Source organism: Centroberyx affinis, unplaced genomic scaffold, assembly GCF_046629955.1.
Source record: "Centroberyx affinis isolate AG114_WGS23_722 - 3 ecotype Tasmania unplaced genomic scaffold, CSIRO-AGI_Caff_v1 ptg003861l_1, whole genome shotgun sequence".
NCBI lineage: Eukaryota > Metazoa > Chordata > Actinopteri > Beryciformes > Berycidae > Centroberyx > Centroberyx affinis.
The window spans coordinates 123,675-147,475 of NW_027281708.1; the positions used below are offsets into that span (position 1 = coordinate 123,675).

General features: G+C 40.2%; 2 protein-coding genes across 3 annotated transcripts in view; one reads left to right on the forward strand and one right to left on the reverse strand.

Annotated features, from left to right (window-relative positions):
- LOC139662677 (pre-B-cell leukemia transcription factor 3-like) overlaps positions 1 to 8,506 on the reverse strand; it is a 63,495-nt gene extending 54,989 nt beyond the window's left edge. The window contains exons 1-2 of the mRNA XM_071541397.1: positions 8,298 to 8,506; positions 7,747 to 7,820 (exon numbers count right to left, since the gene is read on the reverse strand). Coding sequence (XP_071397498.1) covers positions 7,747 to 7,820; positions 8,298 to 8,506 — 283 coding nt within the window. The remainder of the gene's footprint in view (positions 1 to 7,746; positions 7,821 to 8,297) is intronic.
- An 8,319-nt stretch (positions 8,507 to 16,825) lies between these two features.
- Positions 16,826 to 23,801, forward strand: part of mapkap1 (MAPK associated protein 1) — a 42,919-nt gene continuing 35,943 nt past the window's right edge. For both annotated transcript variants that reach the window (XM_071541401.1, XM_071541402.1), the window contains exons 1-2: positions 16,826 to 16,964; positions 19,538 to 20,023. In XM_071541401.1, coding sequence (XP_071397502.1) covers positions 19,741 to 20,023 — 283 coding nt within the window. In that variant the 5' untranslated portion in view covers positions 16,826 to 16,964; positions 19,538 to 19,740. The remainder of the gene's footprint in view (positions 16,965 to 19,537; positions 20,024 to 23,801) is intronic.

A 23,801-nucleotide genomic window follows, 5' to 3' on the forward strand; every position in this document is an offset into this window, starting at 1 on the left:
GCAGCTGTATGTGTTATGATGTCGCAAGATCGGGACGGAGATCAAATCATTCCTTAATTCATCATCAAGAGGGAGGAAATGGGAAACGGGCACAACGCAGATTCGAGAAAAGTTCACGTGATAATTCTCCTCCATAAAATATACGGGGCTTGAAACGGCGTCGGGTGGCTGCACTCGGAAGCTTTTATCCGCGGTGACAAAATTATGGATGACAACACATCACAAATGGTACTTAATGCATATACGCGTGTCACAGGAGTGGAGGGTGGGGCTGTGTAAAATATTGAAAGTGGCACTGACGCCGGGCGGAACATTTGCTTTTCAGAAATGAAAATTTAATACGGCAATACTCGAGCGCAATTTAGTTAACCTCGGGGGGAGGGGGTGGGCTGTTTTTACGGTGGGATTCCTGCGTGTGCTACAAGCGCTCCGGCAGGGGGAATACATCAAGCCTGATGCCCCCCCCCCGCGCTCTAAGAGGACTTTGACATTGATAGAGCTCTGTTGGCAGTGGCTCGTCCCGCCGCCGTGCCAACGATGCGTCACATGACACTTTAGGTGAACAACGGGACAATGTGAGGAATGTTAAGTCATATGTACGAACCAAAACATTGCCATGTGGTTAAGTGTGTTTTTTTTTAAATGAAGCTTTGAATGAATACTACTTCAATCTACTACTTCATGAATACTACTTCACAATCAGTTTTGACCTTGTAGGTGGGACCAAGTCAGCTTCACTCGAGTCCCAAGTCAGTCTCAAGTCTTGATGCACAAGTCACAAGCCAAGTCCCAAGTCTAAATGTAGATTAGCAAGTCAAGTCCAAGTCAAGTCCATGTCATTAATGTCAAGTCTCAAGTCTAAATGTAGAACATCAAGTCAAGTCAGAACAAATCAATAGTCCAGTATCAATTTAATATCTTAAAGAAAACTAAATATCTAGGACTTTTCAATGCAATATGGTTTTAATAGGATAAAAACTTGGTAAGAGCATCATGAGTTTGATGTACAAGTCAGTACAAGTCAAAGTCAAGTCCCAAGACACCAGAACCCAAGTCAAGTCAAGTCTCAAGTATTCTCTTCATGCATCAAGTCAAGTCTCAACCAATTAAAATTGTGACTGAGTCGAAGTCATGTGACTCGAGTGCCCACCTCTGTCTGTCATTAATGAATTAATGATTACAGTGTTCTTTTTTTAAGCGCCATACTCTCAAGAAAGGAAGAAAATCCATACAACTTGAAGAGATACGTTGCGATCCCCCCATTTAACCCCAATTTATAATTAGCAAAAACACAGACAGCCTTAGGCCTGTTCTTAACTCAAGAGAGCATTTTGTTAGCATCCAACTAGTGTGTAACCATTTTCACTAATTAATTCTGCATCTTTGACTTGATTGCCAGTCACTCCTAGCCACCACCACCCCCACAACAAAATTCCACCATCCCTGTTGAGCTGCATTACCGGGAGCGTATCTATGTTCCCAGGGTCCTATGTTTAACCATAACCCTAACCCTATCTAACCATATTTAGTGAATACAGAGCTGGGGAACATCTTTTTCAGGTTCCCATTATGTGCTATATAGAGCTGGGGAACATAGAACCCCTGGTAACATAGGACCTTGGGAACATAGGACCCTGGTAACATAGGACCCTGGGAACATAGGACCTTGGGAACATAGGACCCTGGGAACATAGGACCCTGGTAGAGCACATATGTAGAACTGGGGAACATAGGACCCTGGGAACATAGGACCCTTTGTCATGTTCCCATTATGTGCCATATAAATCTGGGGAACATAGGACCCTGGGAACATAGAAATGACTCCGCATCAACAAGCTAAACATGCAGCAGGGAATGTTTTTGCAATAAACCTGCTACAAAACATAGCTGCAGGATGCTAATTGCTACACTAGTTGCCACGAAGACTCATTAGCATAGCTTATGCGCGGGGGAAGAAAAAAAACAAAAAACATTTCCAAAACACATTTACAATTTCAACAATCACAGAGGATGAGGTGCTTTGTCTGAAACAACATACTCAAGTGTGGTTTTTTTTTTATGCTTTATTAATTCGCAAAAACCTGGAGGCGGCCACGAGACAGATGGAGGTCAGCGCCGTATCCTAAACCGGCGCATAACAATCTCGAGCCAATTGCCTGTGCCAGAGCTTACGCCATGAATGGAAGGAGAAATTACAAGTTGTCCGGCGAACAAGAGGCCATGCTCCGCTGCCTCCCCAGCCATAACACGACGAGCCGGAGCCACAGTGGAAGGCGGCTCATGCTATGCTTCAAGGAGCAACAGAAATCACATCAGGGATTCTCGCTGATAATGTTCACACTCTAGTCTATTTTCCAACCCACTGGCTCATAAGGTCCGTCTTTAACAGTTGTCAAAGAACCAGACAGTGGTTGCAAACCCTCTGACAGGATATCTGTTAAATATTGATGATGACACCAACATATAGGTTGTTTTTTTTGTTTTTTTTTCTTACATTTAGATATTGTTGTTGTTATCGGCACACTGGACATGTAGACAGATTTATTCATCTCATTAGCTCTCTGTTTGATTGCCCTGAGACTGAATGTCCCCCACAGGCTTAAGAACTGCTTACCTCCTCGATCCGAGTTGGCCGGTAAATCAACTTAATGATTTCAATTGCCCTCACTTGGCTTTATTACAATCTAGGCTCGCAGTTGATTGAGTCCAACGCAAACGTCTATGGAATGTCTTTATGAGTCTATGTGTTTGGCGTACTGCAAATTTTCTGATGTTGCCCCTGCAGCTGGAGAAAGTAATAATAGTTGGTTATACTGGGTTAGAGTGCTATAAAAGTAAGCATATAGGTCTCAGCTGAATGCAGAACATTGCAGTGCTGTGCAAGTTGTTCTGTACCTCTTGAATTAGTGGAAAAATATTAAAGTCACACTGAGTTCACTTTCCTACAGTAACACCACTGTAATTAGCACACTGATGTGAAGATATCTGGGACAACTGCAAATATGCCCAAGGCTCTATTATAGGAATCTGCCAAAACACATAGGAAACCACCTCCATCATTTTTCTGCCCCACCAATCACATCTATGTAGGCTACACACTAGGCTTGGGTCGATACTTTGATATTAACGAATATTGCGATATTTCGTGATTAGCGTGATATCGAATATCGCCAACCATGGCACCATGTGTTGCTTTGATCAGTGATTCTCAACCTTTTTTATATCAAAGACCGCTAATTTAGTCCACATTAAAGCCACGGACCCCCATTTGACAAGATTTTATCTCTCAGACCCAAATCTGAGAATATTTTTATTGTTAGATATGATTTTGTCCAGAAGTCCATGACTATCTGTATTGTAGCTAGAGAGATAACAGTGAAACTATGATCAAAACAGTCATTCTTCTACATTCTCTAATTGTGTTCACTTCTTGTAAATGAAATAATGCTGAAGTTTAACAATTCATCAATTTGCTGGGGACCCCCTGGAACCACCCCAAGGACCCCTGGTGGTCCCCGGACCCCACGTTGAGAACCACTGGCTTAGATCACAGTTGTACAAGCTTTTAAACTTATAAACCTATAATCTACTAATGGTACAATAGTAAAAAAAAAATAATAATAATCATACTTGAAGTGAAAAATTTGTGTATTTAATTCAAGTGGGTTCCCTTTTTCACAATCAGCCCGTTTTTCTGGAAATAGCAGAAATGAGCAAATTATACCAAATGGCCACAGTTTCCTCCAATGCTCCAATGTAAGATCAAAAAATATTAATATTATAGCTTAGAAATTCAATGTAATTTGGAAGAAATAAAAAAAAAAAAAACTGGAAACCACCTCCTCCCCCCGCGATAATATTGTATATCGCGATATATTGGCGGAACAGTATCGCGATATTCAATCCCCATCATCCCCAACTGATTGCCTTGAGGAAGTGTCCTTGAGTGAGACACTGAACCCTCGCCTGTTTCAGTGCTGCAGCTCTGTGACTGACATGACACGGGACATTAAGGTGGCCCGATGGACTCAAGAGACCCTCCTGTGTAACTGGAAGGTCACATGTTTGGTCCTTTGCCACAGACAACCTGTCCATCCCTGTCAACGTGTCCTTGGTCCAGGAACACTGCCCCTGACCTCTGACCCCTCTGCTGAAATGAGTCTCTGAGGAGGACACATGCAACAGAACAAACTCCTAATTACAGCCTGTGAATTACGGTGGATGAAGTATTCCAACATTCCTCCGAATATTTGAAAGAAAAAAATCACTTCTCTCCATTTTCAACGTCGAAATTGAGTTCACAACCACTGATTTGGTGGTGGCATTCTTTTCCTCTGAACCATAATTAACACCTGATGATGGTCTATAAATGTAACAATTAATGAGTCAATTAGGCATTATGATAATAAATACTACTACTAAATGTTTTTATAGCTGTATACTTTTAGATAAAACATGTTATTAGTCTCTAAACCTGATTTGTAGACTTTCTAGTTGATGACTGTAACCCAATGACTTACTCTTCCTTTTTTTTTTACATACTGTTTTGCCTTGTTTTATGTTTTTTTATGCTGTTTCTGCCAATTTTTATGTTGCTTTTATTCTGTTTTGCCTTTTATTGTTCCATCTCATTGTTGTTATTTTACTTTTTCTCTGTTAGTAGTTATTATTGCCTTTGGACTTTCTTTTATTTGACTATAAAGCACTTTGTAACTGTGTTTCTAAAAGTGCTGTATAAATTAATTATTATAGTAATAAATTAAACAGCAAATCTGAAACATGGCACTGAGATTTCTTTTGTGGCTTTTTACTTAGTTGTCTTCTCATACAAAAATGTGCTTTATTGCCAGTAGCACTGTAGAGAAGTCATTGGTTCATTTTGATTTAATAGTACCTATGATTTCCAAAATATATTTTATTCATGTAGCACTTTTCAAAACAGTGTTCCAAACTGCTTTACAAACAATTAAACAAAAAATGAATTAAAGCCAGTAAGATAAACAATAAATATGCTGCACATGAATTAAACACAACCTCCTCATATAAAAACGAAAGAGGAAAATATGAACAAAAAGTAAAATGCGTAAATGGTGAGTCCTTGGTATTCAGTAGAGAGGAGGCAGGTCGCTTCATGTCATAGACTGTGTGTCTTTCTGTTTTCTCTCTCTACTACACAACCCTCAGCAACACACACACACACACACACACACACACACACACCCCTTACTCTAACCTGCCTCTGTCTCTCCGGTCCCTAAACACTTTTTAACATTTGTTTACATGGTTACCAGGCAAACACTTCACAACCAATTGCTCCTGCTCACTCCGAGACTGCAGCCTCAAACAAGGAGGCGATGTGTGTGTGTGTGTGTGTGTGTGTGTGTGTGTGTGTGTGTGTGTGTGCACTTCTGGATTTAAACCTTTCCACATGCACAGCGATGAGGCACTTACTGTATCTTTCAAAAAAAATTTTTGCAAAGAAACAGTCTTGTAAAATAAAAAATTTGGTCACATCAAGGGGAAAATATCGTTCCCACTATAGCTTCAGCAATTCATCTGGTGTGTCCATGGAATCCCACCAGCAGCAATATATTCCCATACATACTGTATGCAACCATAACTCATGTATATTGTGTATTTCCACACAGTGTTCAGCACCCTCCCTGCTGGAGTTGGTGGGTGCTGGAAGAAACAGTCCAATCACAGTTAACATCCAAGCCTGGCTGAAACATACTACGCATCTTTGTGCTCACACAGTAAACACAATTTAAATCAAACATTCAAACGGAGCATGAGATAAAATATAAAACTAAAAGATAAATAAGTATAACTATCATGTCTGTATCTCTTTTTCGGACACACTAAGAGAAAGACACAGACATTTCACTACTGATACACATCATCTGGTAAATACAGTTTATTGGCAACATCTCTGACCCTTCATATGGTTTTGGTGTTGCATTTTTTTTAAGTATCACCTGCTTTGTTGCATATAAATATGAAAATTGGATGGATCTAAGTGAAGTTTTCTCTTTTCCATATGGGCTTCATTGTACCTTCAGCAGCTTAACCCTCATTTCATTCAACATTTCACGTCTCTAAATACACGACTAACATTATTTTTTCAGCTTGATACTTCATGACTTTTCCTACTTTCATGGGGAAAGCTGGTAAACATAAAATTTAAAGTGATGATATGTTTTCAAGGTCCTGTACATGCTTTGTATACAACGCTAGCCTTATAAAACCAGAGTAAATATCAAAGCAATTTTCTGATCTTTAAAAGAACTGATGGACTGAGGAGCTGCATTGGTATCTCTGGTCCTTGTTATTGACCCTGAACCCATCTCTAGACAATTTTTATTTAACACTATTTAGCTTTTGTACAATAGTTTCTTGTTAGTTTTAGATTTAAGATTTTACTTACTACTTTCAGGGCTTGACTCGGTTCAGCATCTACCTACAGTATATCTCTTTTATTCTTCTTGTATTCGGCTGTTTTATTCTAAACTGTGACTCATGTCTGGGGTTTTTATTGTTTATCTTGTTGACGTTTATGATTGTGGTTTATTGCCTGTGAAACACTTTGGAACTGTTTTCAGTCCATTTTTTTCCATAAAAGTGGCCTAAAAAGACTCCCTACTGTAAACAGTTTGTATTTCACGAAAAGTAGATTTTTTTTTTCTTTTTATATGGATTATTTCATGATAATAGGTTGGGTTTTTTTCTCTTAGTATGTGGTTAAAATTTTTGTTTTGGTGTTTATACGTTTTCATCAAGATTCCCTGAACTATTGTTTGGGGAAAAAAATTAATAAAAATAAAACCTCCATGATAACCCCCATGTAGGCGACACACACAGCCTATAGAGCTTTACCAGCAGAAGTTTCAAGTGTCTTCAAATACAAATGCGAGTCAATTACAGAACTCATAGACAAGTCCACAACACATAGACAGACACTTTGCTCATAAGTAGGCTAGGCTACCCACAAATCTCAATAACATAATGAACAATTATTCAGTACTTCCAAGTGACATGCTACAGACCACTTTGTCCCCTTTTATGAAAAGTTGGGGTAGCCTATATGTACCCCAATGATTTTTCTTGATTTCATGATTTCAAATTTCACATTTTTTTATTGTGAAAAAGCTGCCAAAAAACTATTTGGGGGTTAATAAGCTATTTAAAATTACTTAAAAAAAATAAAAAAAATAAAGCAGTGAAGATGAAAATGCCTGCGCAAACGCCACGGTAACCATGGTAACCTTCTCGCGCCACAACAAGCGTTCCATCACCTGTGCATAAGGTGCGCGTGAAAGTTGGGCTATCGGCGGGAAACTGGAAAACAGTCAACTGCTATTCTACGTGAGGTGAGGGAGAACCACAAAAAAAACATCAAAGGTAGGCTAGTCAACTTTCCACGAGATAAACAATTTAACACGTTTGTTATGGACCAACGCACTCAATAGCTTACTGTATTAAGTAATATATCATTACTTATTACTTGTAATACATAATAATGTGGTCTGTAGCCTATATTATACAAGCTAGTAGCCTTAAGAGGCGAAAGCAGCATTTGTTTTCTGTGTTTCCGCTTTAATAGCATCGAGTGAATCATTTCCCTTAGATATTGGACACATTTTTATGTCCACAAGTGTGAAAAATGGAAAGATAGAGGATGGAAGAGGTTGTAGCCTAGCTCTTGTTTAGGCTATAGAACCCAGAGAGACACAATGAAGCTCTCACCTGTTTTTTCCTTGATTTCGCAGAGGACGCTGAAGAGCGCAGGTTTCATCCTGTGACAGTTCAGTCCATGTTTCCTACCACAGCAAACATGGACAGATAGTATGAGAATAATATCCGAAAAGCTGATGTATTTAAAGAGACTACCATTTTTTAACAAGACATAGCCTACCCGACTGAGGAGCAAATGAATAGCCTATATATTCCACTCATAATACCATGGGATAAAGCCTTAAAAAGAGGCATTAACTAGAAACTAAGGAGGATTTTTCAAGTCAAGTTGATTTTGTGGAAGTTTATAGCTACAGGGTCCTGAACTGAATGAGTCAACCGATGAAACCTAGTCTACAATTGCATATGTTCCTTTCGGCTACTATCACTATTTATATAGTGATGAGAAAATGTCCACAATTTCAAAAGTTTCCATATAAGAGAAAGCTGTTGCAAAGCTGTTGTTGTATTGAAGCTAACACACATCTTAAATTAGTCTGTATCTGTTTAATTCAACTATGTTCGCATTCATCGACTATAATGATTAAAAAAAGAGGACGAACTTTGCCTGCGCTTCGTCCAGACTCTGGTCAGTGATGGTCATGATCTGATGGAGAATATCCCCAATGTCTTGCTTCCTCCCGTCCCCGTCGGCGGCGCCGTCGTGTCCGATGTGCGGCAGCGGTAGTCCCATGCCTCCCTGCGCCGGGTGTCCAGCCAGAGTCACCCCGCTCAGAGCCTGCATCATCCGGCCTTGCTCCTCCAGGTCCATGCCGCAGCACAATCAATGCGCTCCGTTTTCGGGGGGGGGGGAAAATATCGGATTTCCACTCGTTTACGTCCGCAATTATAGTCCGACAGAGAGTATATGCAGGAGAGGAGGAGGAATAGAATCGAGGTGAGGGAAATAAAAACGATAGGTAGAATGAGGTCGAGGCTGTGTCCGACTAAAAAAAAAAAAAATCTTCTGGAGATGTGTTCCGTTTTGTACTTTTCAACTCCAGCGCAAGCAACGAGGATAGCGGCTGTTTTCCTCCGCTGTCTCCGCCACGCAAAAGATCCACCTCTGGTAGTCTACATGACACATGGAAGCGGAGATTTCGCTCCTCGCTGCGTTGCGTTGCGTCCGCGACCGACTGTTGTTGTTGTCAACCGGGGCTACCGATATTCCCCACGTCTCGGTAGGCTATTATCCTCGCTCCAGTCTGGCTTCAAACTTCCAGGATCCCATTGAACCAGCAGCAGCAGCAACAATGCAATGACAAAATCCTCTGACCAGGCAATGTAGATGACGGGGGGGGGGGGGGGTGTAGAAGTTGCAGCGCAAGTGCCTGGAGCAACACTGAGAATGATGATGTTGATGATGACTTATAAAAGTTTCAATAATTGCTTAAATGGACAGACCTTTATGATCACGCATCACAGAGCAACCTTACAGCGTCATTCCTGTGTTCTTAAATATGAAATATGCATCAAACTGCTGCCTGATCGTTAAACTCTGTATTTGACAGTCAGCACAGCAAGGATGCGAGGAACTGAGAGCGAGAGAGGGGCGCTCAAAAATAAGAAATGTGGATGAAAATGAGCTCCACCCCCTTTGAAGGATCATAAGTAGGACACCCTGCGCACTCCCTGGTCATAGCACACCTATTCGCCTATAATAGCAGACAGTCGATTTTGCAGAAGACATAGTAGGTCTGCGTGTAGGTTAATTGGATAAAATATCCACGTGCATCTGGCGCAACAATTCGTTAAACCCTAAGCTATGGCAAAGTTCCTGCATATAATATCATTTGCCACCAACATTTCCATACCTTCTTATAAACATGAATTTTCTGATTATTTTTTTTATGTGATTTTCAAATACATTTTTGTGATTTTTTTTGCTTGATATTTGCTCTATATCAGTGGTTCTCAAAGTGGGGTCCGGGGACCACCAGTGGTCCCTGAGGGGGTTCCGGGGGGTCCCCAGCAAATTGATGAATTGTTAAACCTCAGCATTATTTCATTTACAAGAACACAATTAGAGAATGTAGAAGAATGATTGTATTGATCATAGTTTCTCTGTTATCTCTCTACCTACAATACAGATAGTCATGGAATTCTGGACAAAATCATATCTAACAATAAAAATATTCTCAGATTTGGGTTTGAGAGACAAAATCTCATCAAATGGGGGTCCGTGGCCCTAATGTGGGCTAAATTAGGGGTCCTTGATATGAAAAAGGTTGAGAATCACTGCTCTATATCATTATAAAAACTACATGTAGGCTAAGTGGAGAGAGAGAGGCAGAGAGGGAGAGAGAGCGAGAGATTGATATTCATCTTGATGCTTTGGCAATATTGTCTGTGAACTTTCATGCCAATAAAGCACATTGAATTGAATTGAATTGAGAGAGAGAGAGAGAGAGAGAGAGAGAGAGAGATTCATGATTAGTATTTCTGTAATCAGAACCCCAAAAGGGGAAATATAATTAGTAAATTATGTAACATATTTTAAGTCACAACTGAAAAGTATTTTTTTTCTAACTGATAAATTGATATTTTGATCATTGCACTATAATATATAGTATATTTTATATCTTAGTGGGCCTGAATGAGAGAGCAGTACAGACCAAATCTCAAAGTGTATTTACAAAAACGTACAGGTAGAAAGCCAAGACAAGAAAATGCCAAAATGTTGTTGTGTTTGGGGAAGTAACATGACCAGTGACATTGTGGTAAATAAAAGGGGGTAAACAATGACCTAGAGTTGGTGATTATCATAATGCAAACAATATAAACAAAATCCAGCACATCTACTACTGCTCATAGTCTGTTCTGTCTAGGCCAGTAGTTCCCAATGTGGGGTCCAGGGACACCCAGGGGTCCTTGAGGGAATTCCAGAGGGTCAATTTAATTTCAGTATTACTTCACTCACAATGAGAGTTTGCATAAGGATGACTAAATTGCTCATAGGTTTCACTCTCCACCCTGTTAGTATCAACTCACCTACAGTATACAGTTATATAAGTCTGTAACATATATCATATTTAACAACAAAAATCTTCTCAGATGGGGTTTCATATAGGACAAAATCTTCAGTCTTATTAAATGGGGCCCATGGTCTAATGCAGATCAATTTGGGGGGTCTGCCATTTGAAAAATTGCCAATTTGTCCTGAGGGTGATGCTACTCAGAGTCAGCATGACTGTGTAAATGTGGTCTGACATATTCTGGGGCCCCTTGCAAACAGGTGTGTGAAGTTTGGATGTATGGACGGATCTAGCGTTAAGCATTCAGGAAATCTGCCTCCCTCCTGTTTGTGCATCACCGTCAACTTCATTTGTGTGTCACGGATCCAATCGGAAATCGTGGCATTATGCATAATGACATCCTCCTGTTTAGAAGTGGGCAGAACATTCCAAATAGTTTTGTGGTTTTCTGCGCCTGCCACCTTTCCCTGAAAATATAGCTTGCTGCTCTGATACATCAAGTAGTGTGGATACATTGACACGTGTGAATATTGAATATGTAAATTCTCATTAACATGTTGATTGTCACTGGCTTTCACCTGGGCAACCGCTGACAATAGTGCTGTCAACTTTGGGCCACTGTGTGTAAAATCTGGTGGAGAAAAAAAATAATAATAATAATAACTTTATTTGTATAGCACTTTTCTAAAAACAATGTTTACAAAGTGCTTTACATACAATAAAACCCAAAAGCAGCAATAATAGAAAATAGGAATAAAAGGTAATATATGAGGTAAACTAAAAACACACAAACAAACAGCAATACAATTAAAAACAGATCGAACTTTACATAAAAGTGTGTGCCGAAGTAATAGCTGCTATTGCAAGGTTGACCTGATGGTGGTGCTATGGAGCGTGACCAAATGTGGTCTATCACACATTGGGGTACATCCCAAATATGTATCTAGTGAAGTGTGCTTTGCTCTAGCATCAAACTTGTAGGAATTATGCCTCACGTCTTGTTTGCACGTCTTTGCGAGTCATTTGTTCACCAAGGCCAAACGGTTTGGATTTTCAAAACTCTGTGTAATAGCTGTAATCTCGGAAAAACATGTATGCTGAGACTGGATCAAGTTTTCAGGAGAAACAGCGAAAAATACATTTCAAAATGGCAGAAATGAAAATTTGTATGTGCAATGGATTTGTGTTAACAAAGGAATCTGAGGGAAAATATTTTTTGGATTCTAGAGCAGTTTAAGAGTTATTGGCCAAAATGTTGCTTGTTATAGCACCACCATATGGCCGATCGGTGTAATTTCTGTTGCCTGAGTTGAGTGTAGGAGATCTGAAACCTATTTACCAAATTTTCTTGCTATAGGTTGGATTTACAGTCTCTGACGTACAGATCTTTTTAGGGCAGAAAAAGAAGGAGAAGAATCCTGACAAAATACAGTGGAGAAAGATTTGATTTTCATGAAATAATGGATAAAATAAAAATATTTTTTTCCGCAAACAGAGCGATCGTTTGGCATCAGAAGACTTGGATTATGCTGCACAAGCTGTATGGAGTCATTTTATGGTTATTTTAATGGTTTTTATGGTTATTTTTAATTTTCTAAAGATGGGTCCTCTAAGACTTCAGTTGTTTTGGAGAAGGCTGCTACGGAGTCGTGCTGGAAGTTCCGGGAGTGTTTTATGGACTAACAAACTTCACCAGAGTTTCAACTGGCACGGGGGTGAGTAATGACTGAATTTTCATTTTTGTGTGAACTATTCCTTTAAATATACTCCTGTTAAAGCACCATCTATGCAGTGTGTGGGCAAAATGACGCGCCTGGCAAATGGAGCCTCAGTTGGAATTGAACATCCCCAATTGTGCAATGTGAAGCATAGTCAGGCTTCCCTGTGTTATGGCCCAGCTCTTGTCCACAACAAAAACGGAGACACATACACAATTTGGGGGGAATTATTAACTTAGTTTTAACATGGGGGTTATTTGGCACATGACCACCATGAAAACCAGAATAGAAACTACTCACCAAGATCGGATGCAGCTGGACGAGTTTGTAGCGTTTGTAGCGTTTGATTGAGGCCACGAAAATATCCTGAAAACTTAGGCCTTGTCCACACTAAACCAGGTAAATTTGAAAACACATCTTTATTTCTTCCATCCACACTAAGATGTAGTTTTCGACCACCGAAAATGGAGCTGTCTGAAAATGCTCTCCAAAGTGGTTAAATTTGAAAACATCGGTTTCGGAGCTTTTCAAAAAATGCTGACGTGGGATTGTCACGTGATCTCAGGCGGTAGTCACACTCCCAAAAGACTCCCAGTCTATATTTTCCATGGCTTTGGCGGTCTTGTAGTCATTCGTTACTTTCAAAAGCAGCTCAACTTTGTCGTCTGTCCAGACAAAGACGTCTGGCTCGCTTTGGTCCATCTTTTGTCGTGATTTTGACATCTTGTTGGCGCTTAAGGCTCTGCTACTGCAACCATGACAACACTTTCGTAAACAGTGGTAACGACATAAACGTCAGGGGTCGGAGGCTTGTGCATGCCCAATAGGGTGGATTTCACCATTTTCCTATATTTTTGGCATATTAGCGTGGGCGGGAAACTTTTAGAAAGCGGCATGGAAACGGTAGTGTGGACGGAAACGCAAACGACACGAAAACGGCATTTTCAGATTTACCCGGATTAGTGTGGACAAGGCATGAGTAGAGGAAAGGAAACCCAGGCCAGGTGTCTTGGCTCATGTTAATGGTTCTCCAGGCTCTGCCCACATCTGCTTGGACACAAACAAGAACAAAACATAGGCCCTGGCAGATAATCAGAGGGCCGTCACACCTGCGTATGGCACGCTTGCTAATGCATGTAATGTCATGCAGACAGAGATACAGAGGGCAGGCAGATAAAAAGGGAGAAGGGCCCGCAGACCTCTGTTAAATGCATCGGCATGAATCTGAAAAAGGTCACCCTTCCCCTAAAAATGTAATGGGGGTCCAGTTGGCATGCTGCTGCAAATTCTTCCTCTGGAAAAAAACAAAAAACAATAACTCATTTTTGGTGATGTTTTAGAAAAGGATGATAATGATTTTAAAACTGAAAATCGAGAGGACATGCACTCCAATCGTCGGCCACTCATTAAAAACAGCAACAACTGCCCACAGTAATTGCTCACCCACCTGATTCCTATCCCTCTGATCATCGATCTAACAGCATATATGTTCCAACAAACCAACATGACCCTACTTTGCAAACAAAGTGTCATGCCGACCAGTGTAAACACTGTAAAGTTTACTACGCTCGAGCATTAAACCTGAATGCACTATGGATCCATTGCAAATCCATGCTTCTGACGACAAGTTCCCCAATGAGATTCCCGGAACTCCATTAACACTTCCGACCGAGCTTCACAACCTGCCCCGCCAGTCCGAGGCCGTCCAGCTCCCCTGTAGACTTTGCTCCCACAGTCAAACCCCAGCTTCACAACCTGCAATGGAGTTATGCCTCAGGCCTTGCAAGCTCCACAGAGGCTGCTCCAACCTTCAGTCTCAGTCCCATTCCCCTTGTTATCCCCAAATGGACAGTGGTCAAACTGCAAAGCGAACTCCGCCAGCGAGGGATTCCATTTAGTCGTGCCAAAAACAAGGTCCAGCTATTTCAATGCTACACGGACCCCTTCAAAACCCCTATGTCTAGCCCAGTGCTGCCACTACCCCAGGGCTTGAGGTCCACCACTTATATTCTCCCCAACAGCCAAGGGTCTTGAGGTCCAGCCCTCCCAAAACCACCCCCTTCCCTTGTCCAGCCCAGCTGTCCCCATGTCCACCAACTCCATGGTGGCCAGAGAACATCTTTCAGCTCCTCAACCTTCCCTGGACCCTTCCCTTCTATCTCTCCTGCATCCAGCAGTGCCAGCAGCCTCTGAGGTCCCCTGTTCACACTTGATATGGCTGAAGCTTTTAATCATCATTTATTTGACAGGTTGCTTGCTGATATAATCCCAACTAATTCCTCCTCTGAACCAGCAGTGGTAGCGTTACCTGCTCTGTCTCTTTCTATGAGCAGCAAATTCTCTTTTAGTCACTTATATAAAAGTTTATAATGCACTGGCAAGTATAGATGCTTGACCCTTGTCTTCTGCATCTTTAATTGCCACATCTATTACTCACGTCTTTAACCACACATTCTGCTAAGATTCTAGCTGTATGGAAAGCCAGGAAAGCAGCTCAGGTTGTCCCTCCGCAAGGTGGTGACGTTAACAATTTAAACAATTATTGTCCAATATAGAAGCTCTCTTGACTGGCCAAAATCCTAGAGTTACTGGTTAATTTTCAACTTCGTGCTTATTTAGAGGATAAGTGTATTATCCAGCCACAGCAATCAGGGTTTAGACCAGGACATAGTATAGTAACAGCAACCGCCCTTGTTTTAAATGATATTAACTCTCTGGTTAGAAATCAACATTGTGCCACACTCTTTGTTGATCTGTCAAAGGCTTTTGATACTGCTGATCACAGCATTTTACTAGTTGCATTCTTTTGGATCGGATGATCTCGCTCATGGCTGCTCTTATTCATATTTTATCTGACAGAACACAAGCTATTGTTACTGACGATATCAAATCAACCTCCCTTGAAATTTGTAAAGGGGTTCCACATGGGTTTATTTTGGGTCCGCTATTATTTACAATCTATATTAATAACATTATTTCTCTGACCCATAATTATAATGTTCATTTTTATGTGGATTACACCATCTTGTATGCATCTGGCTCTACTCCAACCCAGGCCATGACTAGATTACAATCTGTTTTTCTCAATCTCAAACTTGTTTTAAACACTGATAAGACTAAATGTGTTTTATTCATAAGAACCCATACTGCTGGTATTCCTCTTCCTGCTATCTGTACACTTAAAATGGTACCAAAAGTGAACTTGTCCAATCTTAAAAATAGCTGGGAATTTGGCTAGAAAGCAGCTTGTCTTTCAAAACTCATGTGGAGCAACTGGCTCAGAAACTTTTGTACATTTGTGCCATTGTACAATTAACGGTCATGTCCATAATTGATTATGGAGATATCCTGTACTCACATGTGACCCATTCTACCCTAAAACAACTTGATGCAGTTTATTATTGTACCTTGAGGTTTATTACTGGAGACAAATTTTGTACCCATCATAATCTGTGAGTTGTATGAAAGTAGGATGGACAAAAAAGAACAAAAAGAAAACAAAAAAGAAGAAAATTATATTTTATGCTTTTCATCTATAGTTTCATCAACTAGATTCTAGAGAATTATCATAGATGGAAAAGCCATGTTCAACATGTTTTCAATACAGTTACAAATTCTCCAGGCATCATCACCAAAATCAGAGGATCATCAGAAATGTCATTTAACTCCCGACTCCCTCTTATAGCTTGATTTACCCTCAGAATTCTGACTTTAAACTCAGAATTCTGACTCTCAGAACTCTCAGAATTTTGACTTTAAACTCAAAACTTTTATTTTTTAACATGTGGCCCTAATCCTCTTCCGTAGGGATACAATAATGGGATGTGGGAATTTTCATGTGACACCCCAGTTGACAGTATGTGACATTTAGGGGGCGGAGACCATGGAAGCTGTGTCAACAATTGATGGTAAAAGTGATGTTTTATAATTATTAGCTTATATGTTTTTGTTTGTATTCTCATGTAAATAATTGGTATTGTTGTATTTTTCTATATTCATTCTTTGTTGAACTTTTAGATATCACACTTTTTAATAAATTAATTAAATTAATTTCTTCATTCTGCACTGGAACACTTAGTCGCTATGTCTTTTGATCTCTGTAGGGTTCATTTTGTCATTATTTCCAACCAAAAATTCACTGACAAGATTTGTGTTTTATTACTGTGTAAATAAACTTAACTGGATACAGAAAGGCATTTCTCTCTTCTTTAAATGATTTTACCCAAAGGTGCAGGCTTCTCTTTCCATTGTATTTATTTGGTATTCCTTACTATCAGTCTCCTGATTAGCGTTCATATTAATTTGAACTATCATTGGTGCATCTGGATGTCAGTCAAACAATAGTGTCTGTATAGAGACTTCAACAGGAACTGCATCTGTCAATAGAGGAAACACAGCTACATAGCTACATGGTCCTGCTGTTTTATTGTGATTTTGGCGTCGTGCATTATGCTCACTGGTCATTGTCACTACTGGGAGAATGCACAGATAATATGGAGTTGTGTGGATATTTATTTTGCTCGACGGATGCGTAAAGGTGGGATACAGTCTTCTAAATAACGTCTACTAACTATCCAAGCTATGATAGCAGCTAACCACAGCTAGCTAGCTAGCTAGCACTACAATCAGGCCCAACCATAGGCAGCATCAGTGACGTTAGCCAAGGGGTCTACACTAGTTTTTTGCGACCAGAGCCATTTCTAATGAGTGGAGAAACTTAATGAAATGAAATAACAATAATGGAATTTGTTTAATTGCAGTGCTAAGTAACTTCCTTGCTGCGAGGTTATTTTCAGCAAGTAGCTAAACGTTAAGTTTATAATCTGTGTGGTGAGTCAGGTAGCCAGGTTCAAATTTAGCTCAGTACGTGAGCTAACGTTACGCTACCTAGTGAACTAACGTTAACAGACTGTTGGGTGAAGATGTGTAATGCCATTCAGCACAGGCACCAAATGTCAGCCACTTTATCATGGAATTGGCGACTGTGTTAACATTAACTGGCGCAAGTGACAAAGCATGCATTTGAAGAACTTGACACCTCACTGCTCAGATAGTTTAGCAGTAGCTACGGCTAGCTTCAGGAGGAGAAGCCTTCTGTGAGCTTAACTTACTTTCAACTAAGCAATGAAGCCATGGAAACTGTAAAAGATGGTTTTAACATGAACTGGTTGGCCAGCTGGCGTTAGTTTGCTAAGATGAAGTCCTAGCCTAGTAGTTAGCTGCACCAGCCTCCATTTGAGATGCTAGTTGCTCAGTTAGGCTAACGTAGCTTCATAGGATAGCATTGATTTGCCCTTGCTTGCAGCTCCAATCTTCATGTTGAAATTGTCAACAGCTTTGTGTTCACAGTGTAAATACACAGAGCAGTCAAACAGGTTTTGTTTGTTTGGTTTTTACTATGATGCATGTGTTTATTGGTCAATACAAGTGTCCAAAGATGGTTTTGTGTGCAGAATGATTCTCCTAACAGTCTTGGATTTTATGATAGCTCCAAATAGCATCTCTTTAAAGTGAGTGAGTCTATTCACAACACAACCAAATGAATCCGAATCACTGAAAACCTGGCCAAATCACAATGAATATGCCCACAAGAATATGGTTCAATGACATTTAGCAATACACAGGATATGATGTTACTATCCCTTGTGCCAAAATCCACGATGAGCAATCATATAGAGGCCCATTCAGAGTTTAACAGAATGATACACTAGCATACAAATGAGTACCATAGAAAACATAAGGCTACACTGTCATAAATCTACAGCACCATGAGACAGGACATTCACCAGCTACCTACTCTAGCTTTCAGGGTGAGTGAGTGTAGGCAAATCATTGGTGTTATCAAGTGGGCACCTTCCACTACACTACTGTCAGCTGCACCTGTGTTACCAACAACATATCTAATCCGTTGGAGGGTGCAGATATGTGGGATATAATGCAATATAGGAATATGCTCTTCCCTCCCAATAATTAGCGCCCAGTAGAGATTTCAGATTGTGTGATAATGCCATTGTATTATACATTCAGTGTCAAGGCCAATATTGTAAGTATGGCTGCTTCACCTACAGATTATACAGATTATGGCTGAATAAAATATTGGAAACATTGAATTCAACCAATGCAGCTATGGGAAGCATGACATTTTGCCTCACCCATCCAAAGTTCAAAGATTGATTTGCAAAAAACTTTTGTGGCTGATAAATTTGAAATGTATCTAAATTCTAATACTTATTATTAGGGTTATGTGTTATAATTCTGTGTTTTTTATGTACTGAGTGGATGCTGTCAAGCTGCTATCAAGTACCAAAAAAAAAATCAGTCATTCAGTTCCAACTTTTGATACTTTATTCTAAGATAGACAAATATGTTGTCAGAGGAAGTCCTTTTTTTGCCACTCTTCCCACAGCCAACATCACTATTAGTGTTGTTTCAGTTTTGCTTGCGATTGGCAAAGCAACAACATGAGGTGTAGGCCTATATATTTACGTTTACATAACACAACTCATTTGAAAAAAAACAAGCAAGCCAAAAATATACTCCCTCAGTGTGCTTTGAATAACTATTTTACTGTTCAAAGAGAGGGGGTCACAGATGTGGTTACATAAGGATGGAATATTGCAAAATGAAATACAAAGAATCCAGACTGCAATGCCACAAGCACTCATGATTTAGTCAGTGATGGAAACATACACTGACATGCTAACATTAACTGTAATTATGTATACATGATTAAACATAATGGATTATCACAATTTTGTTTCCACAGTTAATAATATTTGAATATTGATATATCAGCAATAGTAATACATTGAATTTAGAATGCCTGCTGTAGTTGAAAATAGTCTAGTTGCATTACATTAACCTACTAACCTCACTGACTGGCAGCTGTTGCTGTAATGATAGACACCTTATGTAGTACCCTGGTGGGAGATATGTTACAGGTTGTTTGACTTAAGTATATGTTACAATGTTACAGTGTAATATACAATGTAATTTTATGTTAGGGTTTAAACCCTAACCCTGTGATACTACATGGTTTATAGAGACTCCAACCTTTGACGTCAGTTGCCAGCCTGCACCATGTAATGACTCTTAACTCTCCCCAAACAGGCAAGCACACATTTCCTATCATGGAGCAGAGGAAATAACCCACAGAAGGAGAAGAAAAGGACGCCTGCTCTCCACTCCTCGTCATCAACCCACGGATTTAACACTCTTACAGAAAGAGTGGAAGGGGGAAGAAAGGGAGAGACTGAGGGGGAGACTGGAAGAAGAACCATCCAAAGCTATACAAGCCAAACTCTAAAAAAGAAATGGCTTTCTTGGACAACCCGGCCATCATTTTGGCCCACATCCGCCAGTCTCACGTGACCAGCGACGACACGGGCATGTGTGAGATGGTACTAATCGACCAAGACGTGGACCTGGAGAAGTGCCAGCTGGCGTTGGTGCCCGGCAGCAGCTGCGGGTCAATGGGGTCGGGCTCCCTGAGCGAGGGGGGCAGCAGCGTGGGCGACAATCATGGCTGCGACCTCTCCCAGTCCATGGACATCACCTCCAGCTGGGACTTTGGCATCCGCCGGCGCTCCAACACAGGTAGGCCGATCCTCAGGGTCTGGCAGGGTTTTTGCAGGACAAGCTTTCTACCAAGGCGGACCGCCCCTTCTTCCCATGGTGGAGGAGGGGGGGGGCCAGGCTAGAAAGCGTGTTCTGCTGTTTGTCTGTGGGGGTTTGTGTGTCAAATCTGGGTCAGTGGTTTAGCGAGGCACAAGGCAAATCGGGGTGGTGTTGGAGAATGCAGCAGCAACGCAACAGGTTGTTGCTGCACAGGTGGAAAGCATGGTGTTAGATGACAATTCACTTGAGTCATTAATGTCAATAATCGCTATGAGGTGACTCCAGCTCAGATCACATTAATAATGATTGATGTGCCTATTGTATGCCAATGCCCTTTTGAAAATCAAGCAAGCAAATGAAGCTGAATTCAAGTCAGTAGCTGTGGCAAAGGTGTTGGACTCTGTTCCCACGCTTAATTTTAATTAACAGTGGCCAATAGCAGCAAAGTGAACAGGTTCTATTCATTGTCTATGGGGAGGAGCAGAGATGGGCATGGGATGGTGAGAGTGGTGAAGACAACTTGCTGCACTCTGCTGTCTGCCCAAAAAAAAAGAAGCTGACTGGTCGATAGGGTACATAGGAGAGTGAACGTGCCTGTCTGTGCTCAGTAGCACACTATGCATTTACACACTGAGACCATGAGTGGCATTGAAATTCACGGAAACAAATTTCTCTCATAATTACCGAAATACTGATGTGATTATTTCACTGAGACAGGAGACGGCACAGAACGGCACTGTTTGGATTGAACAGAAGGTGTTGTGCCTTCCATGCAGTCTGCCTTCACGTTATGTTTTTTTGCAGAGACAGCAGGCCCAACTCATTATGCAAAAATGAAAATTGCCACTTGACAGTCAATAAATGTAAAGACGTTTGTGTGAAATGCGGCTACCAATTTGAATGAGACTATCACACAAGCTGGACTCCTGGTATCATATCCCATTTTGAATGATATTGTTGCTGATGGCTTTAAGCCTTAAACAGGCTGATGAAATAGTTAGGAGGGACAACAAATGTAATAGGCTGCATATTGGAAACGGACCTATAACCTATGGCTAATCTAATCAAAAGATGTAACATGACATCACATGGCAGCTGTGCCTAATATATTAGAGCCTACAACCTAATTAAATAACTAGATATAGATGCATAATAACAAGAATACTGTGAGGGCGCTTTCTCACCTAATAATCCATTTGCTTAGTCCATTTGCATCACCAGCGTGATGTTGACACATTGTTTTTTTTTTTTTTCAATTGGTCCGATTTGCTTTTACACTGCTCTGAACCAAGCAAAATACTGCTTGCAAACAAAAGCCACATGTCTTTTCTTCATTGGTCAGGAATGTAGCAGGTAAAAAGAAAAACAAACCTACTCAGGGGATTAATACACCGCAATATACGGAGCCCTGTATCACAATACACTGATGGCGGTGATCAGGTTCAGAATTTACCACCCACCAGGCACCAAATGCCGGTGGTAAAATTTGTCTTTGGTGGATAAATGTTTTAGGGTCATCTGCCACATTTGAATGCCTTGGTTATAATGAGTTCTGTTGGACTTAATGACGAATTACAAACTTGAATCACTGCACAGCCAGCTACACCTGGTACCAACCCCAAAAAGCTGATCTTGGACAGTGCCAGTGATCGTTCTATGGTGTTCTTAGTTTCGAGGAGAGCGATCAATATGAATGGTTCCGGGTGGTAAATAATGTATTGTTTACAAGGAAGATGAGTGAGCTAGGCTAAAGCTTATATGCAGATTGTCAACTGAGCAGATGGAAAAATGTCTGTACAATGTCCCTGACAGCAACAAATCACTTTACACACGGTGTAGTGTTTAGTCTGAATGATTTTCTAACCTAAAACGAACCACACCAGGGGGGTAAACGCTCCAGAATTTGATTCAACCGCTCTAAACATGGCAGGTGTGATCACACCTAGAGTTTGTATTCTTTGGTCTGAAGCATGCCAGAAAAAGATACATTGTTGCACTTGGCATATAGCTTGTTTAGGGTTCACACACTGCCTTATTACAAATTAGCCAAGAGTTGTAAACAAAGGTCACATGGGCTGATTCATTCATTGGACAGTCATCCTGCGACATTATCACACTTTTTGGGCAAATTACACTGCAACTTAACTGTCCTTGCAGGCGTTATTCATCTTCTCTGGTGGTCTTAGCAGCTAAGAGCTTTATTTTATTTATTTATCAATTTATTATCCATCACGGGTTTCAATATCACTCTTCACTGTCATCAATGGGCATTATTAGAATGGCTTGTTGCTGGGGGATGCGCTCCTAGGCTACGGCTACACAGTTGTAAGTTCAGTCTTCTATGCTGATGGTAGCAGGGTGTAATTTGCTAGAAAGCACAGTGGGAAGAATGGGTCAATTCTGTAACCTGTCTGGCCATAATTTGTAGATTAGGCTACTTTGCAAGTTTACTTTGAAAATTCATCATAATGCTTTGTTTTATGGAAGCCTGCAGAACAGCAGAGTTGGCCATAACAGTAACCATGACATCACTATAAAAAAAAATGGTAGTACACTAGCATCATAAAGACTCTGAATAAAGCAAAATAGTCAATCTTAATTGATATTGTGCATAGTACAGCTGCATACATTAAATGCCATACTACTAGTGTTAATTTGGGTACTTTCCCCCGCTACCTCTTAATGTTTAGATCCACCAAATCTACCCCACTGTTAGACTTAACACGGCCATCTAACACATACTGTGACTCGTACGGGCAAATGTTATCAGCCACCATCCAGAGCCAATCATAAATAATGATTTAAAGAATTTTTAACAATTCATAATGAACTAGTCTATTGAGGCATGTCATGTTAAAATCCTCTTAATATGCCACATTTTGCTTTGCATTCCTTTGTCTATGTACATCCAGTCTGCTACTCACTTAGCACTTCCGCAGACTGTCCTGGTTTGCCTGCCGCTCTCTACACACACACACACACACACACACACACACACACACAGCTCTGGCCCCACCCCATTTGTCTGTTATGCACTTGTCTCTTATTTTCATTATCTTAGTTTTTGACCATATTTGTGTCCTTGCTTAGTTATAAAATGGGATTAATAATTTGAAATACAATATGTAGCTAAATAATCTGGGTCATTGTTTTAGCCATAACTGTGCAGCTTTACTGGGTAGTGTAAAAATAATTCTTGTGCACTCTTTTACATTTGTGTAAACGTTTGTTACAATAACAGTAGCCTGTGTCTGCTCTCTCAGAAGCTCTCTACAAAAGAATTTTCTTCTAAAAGAAGTATTTTTACTTACTGTCCCCTGGTGTTGACTCATAATTTATGTCAAAGCAAGGTTATAGTCAGTGCCAAATCAATATCATATACTCCACAAAACTTAGCTTGAAATTTACTCTGGTACAAAAATATCTAAATATATGCCACTGATGTTTCTAATGTTTTTGATAATTTCGGTGCAGTACAATGAATGTGATGTTGAAGAACTCGCAATCTTATTATGAATGAAAAGTGCACATTTAATGGTAATTTAGTAAAACAGTGAGGTGCTTGAAAATCTTTATGTACCTTAAAGCTTGAAAAAGTCTTGAATTTGCTGAACAATCTTTGTAGATGATTTATTTTTGTTTCAAAGACTTGAAATGATGGCTTGAATTGCAGTTAATACTTGACAAAAGTTTCAGGCGTGAGAATTTTTGTTTTGTTTTGCTTTAACCCCTTGGTTAAATAAAATCATAGAAGGAT